The 15970-nt window shown below is 41.9% G+C and overlaps 2 protein-coding genes across 2 annotated transcripts; both read left to right on the top strand.

The window, feature by feature from the left end:
• The first annotated feature begins 301 nt into the window (after positions 1 to 301).
• Positions 302 to 11370, top strand: LOC142931529 (aldehyde dehydrogenase, dimeric NADP-preferring-like). The gene is made up of 9 exons (XM_076075489.1): positions 302 to 897; positions 980 to 1211; positions 2416 to 2501; positions 2784 to 2992; positions 4259 to 4376; positions 4463 to 4604; positions 4687 to 4853; positions 4954 to 5053; positions 9044 to 11370. The coding sequence occupies exons 1-9, from the start codon at positions 742 to 744 to the stop codon at positions 9355 to 9357; spliced, it is 1524 nt and encodes a 507-aa protein (XP_075931604.1). The 5' UTR covers positions 302 to 741; the 3' UTR covers positions 9358 to 11370.
• Positions 11371 to 14755: 3385 nt separating this feature from the next.
• On the top strand, positions 14756 to 15525 carry LOC142931481 (zona pellucida sperm-binding protein 3-like). The gene is made up of 2 exons (XM_076075408.1): positions 14756 to 15303; positions 15380 to 15525. Exons 1-2 carry the CDS (start codon positions 14827 to 14829, stop codon positions 15500 to 15502), a joined length of 600 nt encoding a protein of 199 aa, XP_075931523.1. The 5' UTR covers positions 14756 to 14826; the 3' UTR covers positions 15503 to 15525.
• Positions 15526 to 15970: the final 445 nt, after the last annotated feature.

Raw genomic sequence — 15970 nt, 5'->3', positions numbered from 1 at the left:
GTATGCATGATTATCATGCAATTGACAGACAATGTTTATATTGGCATTGGTATCAGTTGACAAGGTATGTTTATAAATGGCAGTGGCACGGCCTCCCTACTCACTGTACCTTGCACATGTTTAAAATAAAAACATGAATATATGAACCTGTGTATTATTTAAATAGCTTAGTATTGAATGCACAATAACAAGGTATACATGGTACTAGGCCCATTTTAATATAAAACACAATTTTATACAATATATATATATATAGTCGGGGGTCCCTGCTCCATCTCTCTATCAGTTTGAACAACGTTGAAGACCCCTGCTGTAGAGTGCTACAGGGAGGACCTAATTTTGCTCAACTACATTTTTCTGTGTGGATTATTGCAGAAAATAATCTCCGTGGCATAACAAACATTCATGTTACTTATAAATGTTGTTCAGCAAGATAATCAATCTTCAGAATTGACTGACATATTCCATGTTGAAGAACAAAACCACAGACAAAAAATGTAAAAACACCCATTGACTTCGAGATGTGGAAAAATGATAACCCATTTCCGGGTTTTAGTACTCATTCCAGCAGCAGGAAAGTGTTTGCTCAGGCTTCGGCCAGCCCCGCTGGATTGTGCAGAAAATAGAAGTTATATGAGGACATTTTGACAGCTCATTAAGAGGATATATTCCAAACAGACAAGCCTGCTGTCCTACGTCTGTGTCTGCAGTTTCAGAGGCTTTGTAGTCCTCAAGCTATCTATGGAGAGGCAAGCGGTGCAGCGGGCCAAGGAGGCCTTCCTGAGTGGCAGGACTCGGCCTCTGGAGTTCAGACTGCAACAGCTTCACGCCCTGAAGAGGATGATCACTGAGAAAGAGGCTGAGATCTCCTCTGCTCTCAAACAGGACATCAACAGGGTGAGTGGAGACACAGCACACCGCTGCATGTAATATTTAATGTGACAATGATAATGTGATGAGCATGCTGGATTTCCTACAGAGCCAGTACGACACACCACTCTTGGAGCTGATTGGCATTGAGAATGAGATCAAGCTGGCTTTAGAGAAACTGGCGGAGTGGGCAGCTCCACGACCGGTCGAAAGGAACCTCCTCACCATATCTGATGAGGTCTATGTGCAGCCGGAGCCTCTGGGAGTGGTGCTCATCATCGGGGCCTGGAACTACCCGTGGGCCGTCACCCTCCAGCCGCTGGTTGGAGCTATCGCTGCTGGTAAGTAAAAGTTCTGAGAGATGATTCCTTTGCGGGAGTCATTTAAAAAAAGAAAAGAGGAATCAAAAGTCATGTTCTTCATCACTTTCTTCTGCATCATAATAAGTAAATGTGTCATATACATTTGGCCAATATTACAATTCAAGTTCAGCCTTTGCGCTTTGGAGGTTATTGGGAAGATATTATACACGTTTAGCATTATGTGGAGCAATTTAAGTTATTCTTGATTTATTACGTATGTGCATAGATAAATAGATTATGGCATTTTAGCCATTTTCATTCTTTTTGGAGAAATAATGTATTACATATACCCTTATTTAAAGGTGCAGTGTGTAGGATTTAGGGTTATTTAATGTAACGAATGGAATATATTATTCAAAACTATGTTTTGAATAATGTATAATCGCCTCAATCTAAGAATAGTTTGGTTTTTGTTAGCTTAGAATGTGCCCTTCATATCTACGTATGAAGCCATGTTGCACCGCTATGTTGCTACAGTAGCCCAGAATGGACAAAGCAAACCCTGGACCCAGTCAGAGACTTTTGCTTTTTAAGTCACCTGAAGGCCACCGTAGTTCTCCGACACACAGAGGGTACTTCTCAAGTCTCTTAATTGCTGCAGCGTCCAATCACATGACTGATGAACAATGAGGGGGCGTGTTGGCCGTTAAAAGACTTCCTGGAAGTCTGTTCTCGTGGTTCCTCGCTCATGGCTCCTCTGAGGTCCCTCCTCCATCCTCGATCCTCGCTCCTCCGAGCTACATTAGAGCTTTGGGACGGCCGTCAATATGGCGGCGCAGAAACAACTTCCGGTTCAAGCGAGGATCGAGGAGCGAGGAAATGACAATTAAGAGACTTGAGAAGTACCCAGGGAAAGGAGGGGTGAGTGGAGGGGTGTTTAGTTGGTTGCAATCTGCAATCTCACTGCTAGATGTCACTAAATCCTACACACTGCTCCTTTAAGGGACAATAAAGATAACAGATAAGATAATAATAACAGTTAAATACTATAAGTTGATGTCTTTAAATATGCATGTTGGTCAAACTTGTGTTTTGCAGTATAAGTTTGAGAAGAATTGAGAGTGAGAAAAGTCTCTCCAGTGAACTTCAGTCTGACAGCATTCTCAGTCTCACTCTACTTGTGTGCTCTCCGTCACTCAGTGATGTCATTCCACTCACAGAGACCTGTGTTCTCTCTCTACAGGCAACGCAGCCGTAGTGAAGCCGTCAGAGCTCAGCGAACACTCGTCCCTCCTCCTCCGGGCTCTGCTGCCTCGCTATCTGGACAAGGTCTGAACACCGGCTGCTATTGTTGATGGAATAATGTTCAGCGCTGCTGTAACGTCAAAGCCTTGTACCAACACAGTACATTGCATCCCAGATATGTTTGACTTTGGCCAAGTGGCCACTGTATGAGCAGGGACCCATTCTACCCGAGAGCTAACATCATCTTGAATGTGTCAGGAACGTTTCACAAAAAGGCTTTGTCTTTTAGTTACCCCTTTTAGGTGACATAATTGCATATTTAAAGAGGAAAAATACGATGAATAAAACGTTGCTGTTTATTTCCAGGATCTGTACCCGGTTGTAACAGGTGGAGTGTCAGAGACCCAGGAGCTGCTGAAGCAAAGGTTTGACCACGTCTTCTACACAGGAAGCAGCACTGTGGGTAAACTGGTGATGGAGGCTGCGGCTCGCCACCTCACCCCGGTGACCCTGGAGCTAGGAGGGAAGAGCCCCTGCTACATCGACAAGGACTGTGACATCAGAATCGCCTGCCGGTAACATGCCACTCACCAGAGTAGCCCGTTTCACTAGTGCTCACACACAGAGCCAAATGACACGCTAGCTCTGAGGGGTATCTTCGGGTAATTTGGCCTCATGTGTTGTGATAAGATTACAGCAATGTGTACTTGATGACCTGTAGAAGTTAAGCATTTTAACCAAAGAGGCGGCTGCTTTAACTGCTACAGCTGCTATGTGTGCAGTCCTGCTGAAGTGATAATAGTAAAGTGTGTGTATGAAATACTGAGGTGAATGATCTACTGGACACACATTCATTTTGGTATCAATTGTTCTCAAAACTAATCGTGGGACTCTTGAGCGAGGAGTACGCTCTTTCCAAAGTAGCTAGCAGCACTAGCTACACAAGCCGCTGAATCTTGCAAGAGTGCCAAGTCAGCAACACTGATAGACCGTCCCTTCAGGCCACTCCCCCAAAGTTATCATAACATATCACATATCATTATGAACGTAAACAATGAACCTGGCTATCTGTCAAGCTAGCGGCATGTAGACAGGGACGTAGCTCGTTCAATCATTTAATTACAGATTATTTCCTTTTCTTTCACGGAGCATTTGATTTATAGATTGCTGTTGGGATGTAAAGAGAATCTCAACAAATATATCAAGAAATGTTTTTTTTTTTTTTTAAATTAATTATTGATTTCCTAGCTTACTGGCAGGTATCCGTTTCTATTCATTTCAGTAAGCTATAACAAAAGTACTTGAGAGACTTGAAACCTGCTGAAGACTGTCACAGTGATAATTTGTTACTATTATTTTTGTTTGTATTAGCTCCTACATCTAATATTACAGGAAACCTATTTAGCACAAGCCATATTTTTTGCTCCCAAAAAACACAAGCTAAATCCAATCAACTCAAATTTGTGTTTACATCTTTACATTTTATTATCACTGCGATGATTTTTGCTGATCAAATATCATGTCATGGAATAGATCACGAAGCACATTTCTCAAAAGCACTGTGATGGTGGTTTGGAAAAGGGTTGAAAACAATGCAAATGTATTCATATTTGTGGTTTAAGAGGACGTAACATACACACCACTGGAATTGTCCTTAAGCTTTGGATGGATTAGCGAGCTGTACGCTAGTAACGGCTCTATTCTTTTTGCACTGCTACATATGCCTGGATGTGACTTCTTCAAAGCCATAAAACACTGTCGCATGCATTGATCATTAGGTAAAGTGTAAATGAAAGTGATCAACATTGACAATGTGTTCCTCCATACCCGTTTGTGTGCAGTCGTATAACTTGGGGAAAGTTTGTCAACTGTGGTCAGACGTGCATCGCTCCAGACTTCATCCTGTGTGAACCCTGCATCCAGGGTCGAGTGGTGGATGCCATCCGACAAACTCTACTGGTACCATCCTTTAGACCCGTCTACGCTAACATCTAAATCAAAATGAAACTGCACAGTTTTTCAAAAAACCTTCTGATTCATCGCAGGAATTCTATGGCGCTGATCCCAAATGCTCGCCAGACTACGGCCGAATCATCAACCAGCGTCATTTCATCAGAGTCATGGGTCTGATGGAGGGTTACACCCCTGTGGTGGGTGGACAGAGTGATGCCTCACAGCGCTACATTGGTAGGAAGATACAGCGAGGTAATGGATAAGTCGTGCTGAAATCAATATTTCCGTTTAATGAACATTGTTCATGTACATGCAGCCCCAACCGTGCTAAAGGACGTGCCCCCTCACTCCAGGATGATGCAGGAGGAGATTTTCGGCCCTTTGCTGCCTATAGTGGCTGTGAGCGACATGGACGATGCCATCCGCTTCATCAACGAGAGAGAGAAACCTCTGGCACTCTACATCTTCTGCTCTGATAAGAAGGTGAGAGGAAACCAAACCGCAGGCGTGAGGAGATTTAAAGCAGGTTTGAATGTTTAATGTTCTTTATGTTTCTCCTTTCTTCTGCTGCTGTCTCTGAAAGGCAACAAAAAGGATGATTGAGGAGACCTCAAGTGGAGGAGTGACGGTCAATGACGTCATGATGCACTACACACTCAGCTCACTCCCATTTGGTGGTGTCGGTAAGACTGCCTCAAAGTGCATTGCTGTCTGTATGTTTAGTTAGGGGGACTTCATCACGAGGGCAGTGCATGGCTGGATTAACTTGTTAGGGGGGCCCATAGGCTGCATAGATGGATGATGCCTCTCCACTTCCTCCCACTGTACAGAATTGAAGCCAAAATATCCCGGGATACGGGAGCCGCCATCTTGCGCGTTTGACGTCATTTGCAGCCCGTGTCTGCCCGGTAGTGATTTGGTGGCTGAAGGTGCACTATCACTATATCGCTCAGCCCCTATTTCCCCTTTAGTACTCTTAGCTGAAGAGACCAAACAGATGCACTCCAGTTCAAAACAAGGTGAAATTAAAGAAACACTGTTTAACATTTAGGAGGATTAATGATATTCATAACTATGTTTTTACTCATGTATAATTACTTGAAACTAAGAATCTGTGTTTTTCTGTTACCTTAGATTAGAAAAAGCCATTTATATCTACATAGGGAGCGGGTCCTCTTCCATTGAGTTGGCCATCTTGCACCGCCATGTTTCTACAGCAGCACAGAATGGACAAACAGAACACTGGCTCTATAGCGAGAGGTTTTTGCGTTTTGACATTACTTAAGGTAGGGATGGGTCCCGGAACTCAGTATTAAATGGGCAGCAGTGCTAAATTGTTACCGGAGTATTGATAAGCGGCAAGGTTACTGGTGTTTTTGTGTAATTTATTATCATGCAGCGTGTGTCTCCTCTGCTCTCTGTGTCAGAGCTAAGCTCCTCCCACTACACAAACACATAGAAACAAACACACGGAACTAAGTCAGCAGACAGTGGAGACAGTGAAGCCACAGTGGAGACAGTGAGGGGTACTCAAGTTCACAATATCTAAGCTCCTTACTGTTGACTTGCAATAAATTCTCATGAATATTATTTATTTTATTGACATTTTAGATTTGTTTCCAGTTGGATATTAATGACTTTATATAGTTACTTTACTGTTGTAAACATCACTGTTGCTGCTCTAGAAACAATCAATTATATTTAAATTAGAAATAAATTCTAATCCTTTTCTGTATTTAAAATTATGTTTATGTTTTTAAAAGTAATTATTTATTCAAGACAAAGAACCAAGTATCACAAAGTATAATAATACTAATTATTATTATAATAAGTACTACTATTAGTAGTAATAAAATCCTAAAGATACCTATCCCTACCTGAAGGCCACCGTAGTTCTCGACATGGTTGGAAAGGGAGGGCTGAGCAGAGGGTTCTGCAACCTCACCACTAGAAGCCACTAGCGTGTTTTAGAACTATGGTGGCCTTCAGGTAATGTAACAATGCAACAGGCCGTAGGCCAGTTTGGTTTGTCCATTCTGGGCTGCTGTAGAAACATGGCGGTGCAACCTGGCGGACTCCGGGGAAAAAGACCCGCTTCCTATGTAGATATGAAGGTAACAAAAACGATTCTTGATTTTATCTTTATTCTCACAAATAAAAACATAGTTATCGATATATTGTATTTCTGTCTAAAAAAATCTCCCTAAATCCTACACACAGGTCCATTATTTCATTTTCCAAGCAAAAATGCCGACCTCCTTGTTCTTCTCCAGTATTTCGCTCTTTTTTATCATTGCAATCTTTTGAGTTTTTGACTTTTGGTCAAACAAAACTAATTTGCCAAAGGCACCCTGTGCACTTAAAGCTGCCACTATGTTGCAGAAAAACCTCAAAACATGCCGATAGGTACACATCTACCGCTATGTCACCATCTTATAAAGTTATTTTATCTATTATTCAGTGAAGTAAAGTCGTAGGCCTTAAAAACCAATCTATGAGCTACACTATAAAAGTGCACTCAGTAACGTGCAGATCTCCGCCAGGTGTGTCTGCAACAACCACAGCTGTGATGTTTGATTGAACGAATACAAATCTCAAATGTCTGACCCCCAACCAGACCGCGAGTGTATCAGAGGTGTTGTTTACTCTCCTGTAGATATGTTCTTATTTTAATCTATAGAAGCCGTCTGCAGCGGCTCTGTGCAGCATAACTGTGTAACGCTTCAGTCCTGCTGGGTGTTAACTTTCGTTAGCAGTTGGTTCTGTTAGCCAAACACACAGTAGGACTCTGTTGCAGCCACTGGCTGCTTGCAGCTAAGTTCAGTTTGTCATTTGCTCTGAGATTAGCCGTGCACATCAAGAGAGGAACTACTACTTACTGCCCCTACGGCGTAAAACTGTAAATCACTGCAACCCCGAGAGGTCCTTGAGCATAGTCATAAATAAACAACCCAAATATTAGGCTGATGCATCCAATAGATTGCGAAATGTACCGTGCACAGACACACAGATTTAGAGATGCACAGGCATGCACAAACCCACACCAAGGGCATAGGTTTGGTTTCAACATTTGTAGGGCCACATATTAAGCAATAGGGTCTGGGGGTCCTCAAACACATAATTCCTGCATTCTGGTGAATTTTTTGCATCCATTTACGATGGAAAAGTCTGTATTTGTAAAGGAAAACATCATATTCAGGCACCAGGTGACACTTCAAATATATGAATATATAATGGAACATAATGCAGTAAGGCTCTCAAGCATTCTGTATTGCTTTCAAAAATGTACTCTCAGATCAACTTTTCTCATTCAATGTTATCTCTGCTGAGTCAAAACACCAGTTCTTTCTCTTCCCTCCTCTTTTTGTCTTTAACCTCTTTAGATGTGCATGTGGCACCTGTTCCTCAATTATAAATTAAATTCATTTGAATTAATTTATAAACCTCTGGAATTGAATTGCTCTTATGTGTTTCAACAAGATTTCTGTTCATGATTAAAACGTTCTTCACATTAAACATATCCCACATATCTGTCTTCTCTGGAAAGTCGGGAAATAGTTATTTTTAGAAAAGCTGTATTATTACGAGACTAAAGTCAAATTTCCAGAAGAAAAAAATCGACCTATACTCTGTAAAACTGATACAAACACTTGATAAGGCATAAATGTCACAACTGTGTCTTATTGTCCACACAAATGTGGACTTTGACAAAGTGCTGGCTAGATCCTCGATCATAAACATTCAAACCAGCAGTGTTATTTGTGCTAGTGTGCTTTAACTTGTAACGACACTTGTAAGCACCTTAATTGTAAAAGTTATAAAACAACTCAAATCTGTCTCACCATCACATTCCCGAGCATAGAGGAGTTGTAGAAATATAACATCAAGTATCATATAAGAATGGCACAACAGAGCGGCAATAGTTTTAGATAATATCTTCTAATACTGTGCAAATATCAACAAGTCCGATTTTAGTTTTCATATAATTTTTGTGTGCAACATTGCTGCAGTGACCAAAGACATGCTGTCAGGCGCACAGAGTGCAACGGAGATGTCGCGGTGCGCCACATTCTCTGCCGTCTTTAGTCACCAGAAGTGCATTTCAGCGGTCAACAAGCGATTCTGCTCCTCGGTCTCTTTCTGCGTGTGCGATAGCAGATGATGCCAACTTTATATGCCAAGTTTGCGCAAATATTGGTAGGGACAATTCTGTCCTCCCAAAATATATGTAGGGACATGTGCATACCGTCCATACAATCTGATGCACATGTAGCACAGCGCCAGGTTTCAGGTCCAACAGTACATCTGGCAACACCATGTGTTATAAAGGAAAAAGCACCTGTCAGTACCATAGCATTGATGAGATATGTTGGACAAAGGAAGCTGGACCTGCTTTAGACTCCAAATGAAAACTCTGGTGTCAAGTTGGGTCACAAATCCACACTTAAAAGTAAAAAACTATGTCTGGAGTGAGTCTTTGAAATCTTTAGCCTTTCTTCTCCCTTTGCTGTCGTCCCTCTGGTTGGGCCGGTAGATATGAGTGCACTAACACCCACATTACAGGACTTATGAATACCAGACAGTCTCACACAGTTACGCCATATAGTAGAACCTATAATTCAGTTTGTAAATTCAACAGACATGACTTCAGACTTGTCTGTGACCCCCTCCAGGTCAGAGTGGTATGGGCCACTACCATGGTAAACACACCTTTGACCAGCTGAGCCACCATAGGGCCTGCCTGGTCCGCTCTCTGCGGATGGAGAACGTCAACTTGGCCCGCTATCCTCCTCAGGACCGCCGGCGAGCACGTAGGGTGCAAATGGCCCTCCGGTCACCCATGATCGACATGTCCAAAAGGACGTTCGTCTGGGCCGTCACTGCCACCATTATCGGCTTTGGATTGTTCATCACCCTGCTCGTCATCCTGCTCATAGCGTCAGGCCTCAACTGTACCTGCTGGTACTGGAGAGGCTTCTATAACTAGAAACACTGAAACTTTCCTTTGTAAAATCTATCAAAAGAAGACTGAGTGACTGCTGCAACAATTTCCATGTAAACAACACATCTGAACACTTTGAATCCTGTTTTGTATTCAGATATTTGTGAGGTTATTGCTTTTAGCAGATGTAATGGTTAATAATGAATTAACTCAACTATGAAATGATAACTCAAATAATCATAAACCCGTGAATTTGGGAGAAAAAGTGAAGGGGAGTGATGGCTTGATTAGTTTAACAGATTAAATTTGGGACGCCACCCCATTTTGAAAAAAACTTAAGATTTCAGAATTTGATGTCTCAATCTCAGGGTTGCTAGAATTCTTGGCATGGTGTACAGTGACTTATCATTTCATATAGACGCAAATCAAATTATCAAGTTCTTTGTGAAGGAAATACAGATGTTTTTACAAACCAAAATACTAAACAGCAAATAAATGAGTACAATGACCAACGGTGAACCATGTATAAATTAAAAGGATTATATGTGACTGACATGTTCATCAATGAAATGTGATTTGTTTAACGTTTATCAATGAAAGTTAGTTCAAAAGATGAATGCACCATTTAGCAGTGGAGAGTTTAAGAACCAGGAAAGCTTAAGCAATTTCATATTATTCTAATATAAGGGAGATCCTAGTTTATTCATTTCTCAATTAGTCTAGCATCTTTGGGAGTTTAACTTATTACCTTGCATTACTTTATTGACCGACATCAAATTTATTAAGGCCTAACGGTTGTGATGGGCAGATGAATTAAGCTTAATGGGGTGGCTGCAGCTTCTCTGTGGACATTTCGTCATTCTAGTTGCATAAGACTTGTAATATTTCATCTCTTGCTCTGATGGCAGTTGGTTTTGCTTTCCCTGGTATCTTCGGACATGGGCGAGTCCTTCAGCGGGACACTGAATAATCTTGTCACCCCCATAGCTGTCTTTCTATCATCTTTGCTAGGCTTAACATTTACTTTAATTTTAACGTAGGGACAGGCCGCAGTAGTCTACGGGTCAGGGACACAAGACAAGAATAAGAGGCAGAACAGCAATATAGAGATCTAGCTTGCAAGACTCAAAGTGCTTACGTCTTGGTTGTAGCATATTGGAACCTAAGTGAAAGAAAAGGCTTTTTCAGGTCCTTTGTTCTCAGGCTAGATGTCCTCTCAGCATGTCTCAGCTCGCAGTCAGCCTATGAGCCTGCAGATGGACAGACCTGCCAGCCAGGTCATCGGTTTGATATTGTTGGGATGGGGCAGGAGCGAGTTTGGTTATCAGCAAATACGAAAACTAAATTATCATCAATAACATTATTAATTTGAATAACAGGGCACCATCCTGAGATCAGGGACCAATAACCAAACTATAAATGAAGTCTCATAATTAGGATTCAATCATGTCAATAGACAAAGTACTATTCCACATTCAGAGTAAACAGTGAAGGTTCAAATTCAAACACAGGCCACATATCCAGCCATTATCACAATACACACGCACAAAGTAATCACAGAGAGCTGCTCTTTAAAAGTATAGCATTTATTAAAGTCCAATAATAATGATGATCAAGTCAAATAATATCTAAAACTAACTACTATACAATTACGAGCCTATATCTAAAATCAACAAACAATCTGTGGTGAGAGTGTGTGTGTCTGTGTGTGGGGGGGGGGGGGGGGGGGGGAAGAAGTGTGAAACTACTCTCAGACACACTGGCAAACTCACATTCAGTAAGTTGCGATTCTGGTCTTTTAACTGTTAGTTCCCAACCGTACTCGTGGTGACTGATCTAACAGAACACTATTGCAGCAGTATGGAACACAATGTGTTCTTGTTGGTATTCTTTGTATCATGTCTTTACCTTTATACTGTTTATTGTGCTGTCTTTGTTTGACCTGCCAAGGGACTACAGATGCAAATTAGCTTAAAGCTACAATGTGATACGGAGCATCAAATGGTGACAATTATGTTTGAACTGTACATGGTCCCCTTTGAATAAATAAATAATCATTTCTGCACAGCACTAACGGAACTCGGCTGTCCGTGTGCATACACGACACGTAACAATGCAGTAAACTTAAACACAAAACAAGGTAATAAACACACTGACCCAACTGCCCAGACATAAATTGGCATTTAGCTTACTGCAGAGGAGTGACAGAAAACTAGAAGTGCAGATCTCCTCGAGGGGCTTGTATTTCACAGTGAGTTTAACATAGCCAGGATATCTTCTGGTTGTCTGGCTTAAGTAACCTTACCAGCCTTGATCCAGCTAAATGGTCCTAAGAAGCTGGTTATCAAACACGGTAAATCAACCCAGGGTTACACAATCTGGCTGTGAGCAGGTTCACATAAGGGCTGGTGTCACTAGATGGTCAATCTCCCACCTGTAGGTGGACTCATCCCCACCAGAGAAGAGTCCAATGAGGGCGGTGTCATCCTCAAACTTCAGGAGCTTGACGGACTGTTGTCAGGCTGGTGGGTCCAGCAGTATGTGAGATTAGCTGCGCGCGCACACGCGCGCGCACACACACACACACACACACACACACACACACACACACATATGCCTGGCAGAGATAAACACTCATTACTCCAGCCTAATGGAACATTGTTGATGCTGTTGGACACACGGCAAAAAGGCAACAGGGATGGACCCAAATACAGAGAGACATGGGAAGCAGAAGGATGATAAACAGAAATTTTAATAAAGAAATCTCCAAAACAAAAACCTACCAGACTGGTGAATACAAAAGTAGTAACTAAAAACCCAAGCAGCAAAATGTCACAAAACAGGTACATCAGCCATGTGCCCAAGGGACTATTAACAGGAACAAAGGAGACCACCCACAAACAGCAGACAAAAGACAGGACTATAAATACACAGGAAACTAATCAGACAACAAGACACAGGTGGGCAGACACGAGGGCAGGCTGAAAGCTGATTGGTGGAAGAAACACAAGGGAACAGAGCCAGGCTCACGAGACTAATACAACACAGGTGATCCACAGAAAAAAAAGGAGAGAAAACCACAAAGATAGGAAGTCAAACAGCCACAGGACACAAGAGGCAGGGAACTCCCAAATGAAACAGGAAACAAACTAAACAAAACCAAGATGGGGACAATATATTTGCTGTAAAATAATGTGTTTGCATGGCATTGTGATTAACAGCTATATGTCAGGATACATACTACTGGAACAAAGAGTACATGGTTTGACTTACAAAGTGAAAAAGTGTGTCATAACACATTGCATTGCAGGTCATTCTATTCTAACACCTAAAAATCTTTACCTTAGAATGAGCTGTTAATACCTACATGGTCCTCTTCGCGGAGTCCGCCATTTTGGACCAGCATGTAGGTCAGAACAGACAATCCAAACTCTGGCTCCAGCAATTAAATTAAATTATACAGTATTTATTTTGTGTAGCCCAAAATCACAAATCACAAATTTGCAATCTGTACATCCTCTGTCCCGGGACCCTCACATCGCTACAGGAAAAACTCCCCCAAAAAAACTTTAACGGGGAGAAAAAATGTGAGCAAGAGCCTTTATAATTTTATTTGTTACATTTGTTACCTGAAGACCACCGTAGTTCTACTACACGCTTGGATACCCCAGCACTAAATCCTACACACTGCCCCTTAAATGGTGAAATATGATACACAACATGTCATTGCAGTGCCGATGTGTTTCTGTCCAAGCAGTTGGTTCTCTACAGTATAAAAGAAGCATGCAGTGTGTGGCTACTAGATGGCAGCAGAGAACTAAAGAAGAGGAATATGGTGACTTTATGTTCCACATGTTAAAATGAGGGATTTTTCTATCAAGTTAAAAAAGAAATCTAAATATATATCCTCTCAGTCCTGAATTACACTGACCTTCACAGGTTAAGATGCAGAGTTGTATTATGTTTACAGTCAAAGACTAAAGTGTAGATCTTATTCTTACACACTGACTATATAAACTACAGCATCCCAAATAATCATGGCAAATATAATGTGCTGGTCCCATCCTAATTTGGGCAGCATGCAGTCAAGGCCTTTTAAGTGATTTAAGTTAGTGCCCCATCAGCCTTAAGGCGCTCCCTGTTGCTCTGAGATGCTCTGCTGAGCTCTAAACTGTCGACTTTATCACTTAATAGGTCTGGGGATATTGAGCTTGTGAGCCAGCAAAAGGAAACAGCTGCCATCTCAGCACCCTGATTCAGCTCTAAAGGGATCACTTCTGTTGTACAGTTGTAGTTCCTGGAGGCCTGAATAAATATCACATAACTGCAGTAGAGTCAGATTGTTGACCGGGCCTGGACATTAAATCAACTAGAGACACCAGTTCATGACTTCCACAGGAAAACAATCTATTGATAGTTTTTTATATTTGCAGCTCTACTTTTATTGGGGACTCTAAAGGTCCAATCAGTAAAGGTTTGTACTGCCTGGAACCACAACATGTCATGTGATAAATCAGTAAGGGTTTGATGATCAAAAGCTAACAAATAACAAATAAGCTAACAAGCAGACCACCAGTACTGCGCCACAATTCAACTCTGAGGCCTAAAGGGACTTGTTCTTAAGACCAAAACCATGTGACAAAACAGATCTGCAATGCCAGTAATTTGCATGGACACATATTACCTCAATTTCACTTGTTTCTGACTGGCTCTGCTCTAATTTACTCTGTGAATGACACGTTATTAGTATCAATTACAGGCCTCCTTAGCTCAAGGCAGATTGGCACTGTTCCTCTGAGTCCTTTTGACGAATCTACAGGTTTCTGAACACCAGGAAAAGGATACAGGTCATTGATCTACTTTCTGTACACTCCGGGGTTGGAGACACTTCCATGTCCTGGAACCATCGGTTCAGCACTGTGCTGAAACTGTTGCAGAGAGGTTATGCAAACAATTTCACGCTGTAGTTGAGCAAATATATTCATAAAAATGAACTAACTGTAGATGTAAAAAAACATAGTGAATAAATTAGTAAAATTATGGAAACGCTATTTCTCTTTTCACCTTCACATAATGTGTAATGTGTCACCCAGACGTTACCTTGTTCTTGGCTGCAATGACATTTCTCACAAATTTGGGATCTTTCATAAATCACACAATTAATTGGTTAATTAAGAAAATGAAAATTGTTAATTGCGGCCCCATTTGATAAAATAATCTGATATTCCATTGTATATATAAAATCTTAATCTGTAACGTAACCATTAACTATTATTATAGTTACTCTTATTGAATAATGAAAGTACAATATTGTCCTTTTAAAATGTAATGGAGTAGAAGTACAAAGTATTGGTTACTGGTTAAATTGGTTACTCCTGTCTTTAATTAGTAAGGCCTGTGCAGCTTTGAGATCTACACATGTGCAAAGGGATCCATCTAACGAGTCAGAGGGAGGAGTCGCTGCCTTTTTATGCTTGCAGTGGCCATGCTTGAGAACATTCTGTGTTTGCAACAATGGGGTCCAGTCAGCTTGTTGTGTTTGGTTTTGTGCTTGCGTGTGTCAGCTTTAGTGATGCTCGAGTCCTCATTATGAGCCAGCCAAACTACTGGGGCATTAAGGATGAACCAGCAGCACAACCTGAGAGAGACCACTCCAGGGAGTCTACTCAACAAGCTGACGTGCTCCAGGCAGAGCAGATCCAGCCAGCAGCCGAACCGCTGTCCTGGACATTTCCAGAAGATCCAGTGGATTCAGTAAGCGAGACCCCTGTCAATTATGTACTGCGGCAACCGGCGACGGCCAACCGTGTTGCTGTGAGGTGTGGGGAAAGCAGGATCCAGGTGGAAGTGAGCCAGGACTTGCTGGGCCTTGGCAAGCTGATAAACCCAGGGGATCTCACACTCGGTGGTTGCTCAGCCACTGAGATCGACAACTTGGCTCATGTGCTGGCCTTTGAGTATGAGCTGCACAGGTGTGGCAGCAGACGAGTGGTGAGGTTTTTATTCATATAATGCCTTGATATTAAACTTTCAGTCAAGAAATGTCAAATTGTTCTCTTTTCCTTAGGTGATCGAGAATACCTTAATTTATGCTTTTACACTGGTCTACAACCCCGAAGTGTCTGGCGGAAGTGGCATCACGAGGAGCCAGGGTGCTGTCATAGGAGTGGAGTGCCACTACCTGATGTGAATTGAAAGCTGTATCAGCCTGCAAAGACCCGCTTGAGTTTACTCTGTAGAAATGATTTTATGTAAAAGCAAACTAATAAAAGTCTTTATGTCTCGGCACACTGGTTCTACCCTAATCTATGCCCTGTCTAAGATAACCAATGGCCGGTCTCGGTGCAGAAGCAACGTAAATGGTACTTGTATATCTCTTTTCTAGTCTTCCGACCACTCGCAGCACTTTAACACTACGTCCTCATTCATCCATTCACACACTGATGACCGGGGCTACCATGCAAGGTGCCACCTGCCCATCAGGACAATCTAACATTCATATCAGATTCACACACCATAGGCATGGCTACGGGAGTAATTTGGGATTAAGTGTCTTGCCCAAGGACACATCGACATGGACTAGTAGAGCCAGGGATCGAACTGCCGATCCTTTAAATTAAATTTGAAAAAGAAACTGTCTAATTTTGGGGGAGCTAAG

Source organism: Anarhichas minor, unplaced genomic scaffold (assembly GCF_050575085.1).
Source record: "Anarhichas minor isolate MPS153535 unplaced genomic scaffold, ASM5057508v1 ptg000052l, whole genome shotgun sequence".
Classification (NCBI taxonomy): domain Eukaryota; kingdom Metazoa; phylum Chordata; class Actinopteri; order Perciformes; family Anarhichadidae; genus Anarhichas; species Anarhichas minor.
The sequence above is the reverse complement of the archived record's forward strand: the minus strand, read 5'-3'. Positions and strand labels throughout refer to the sequence as shown.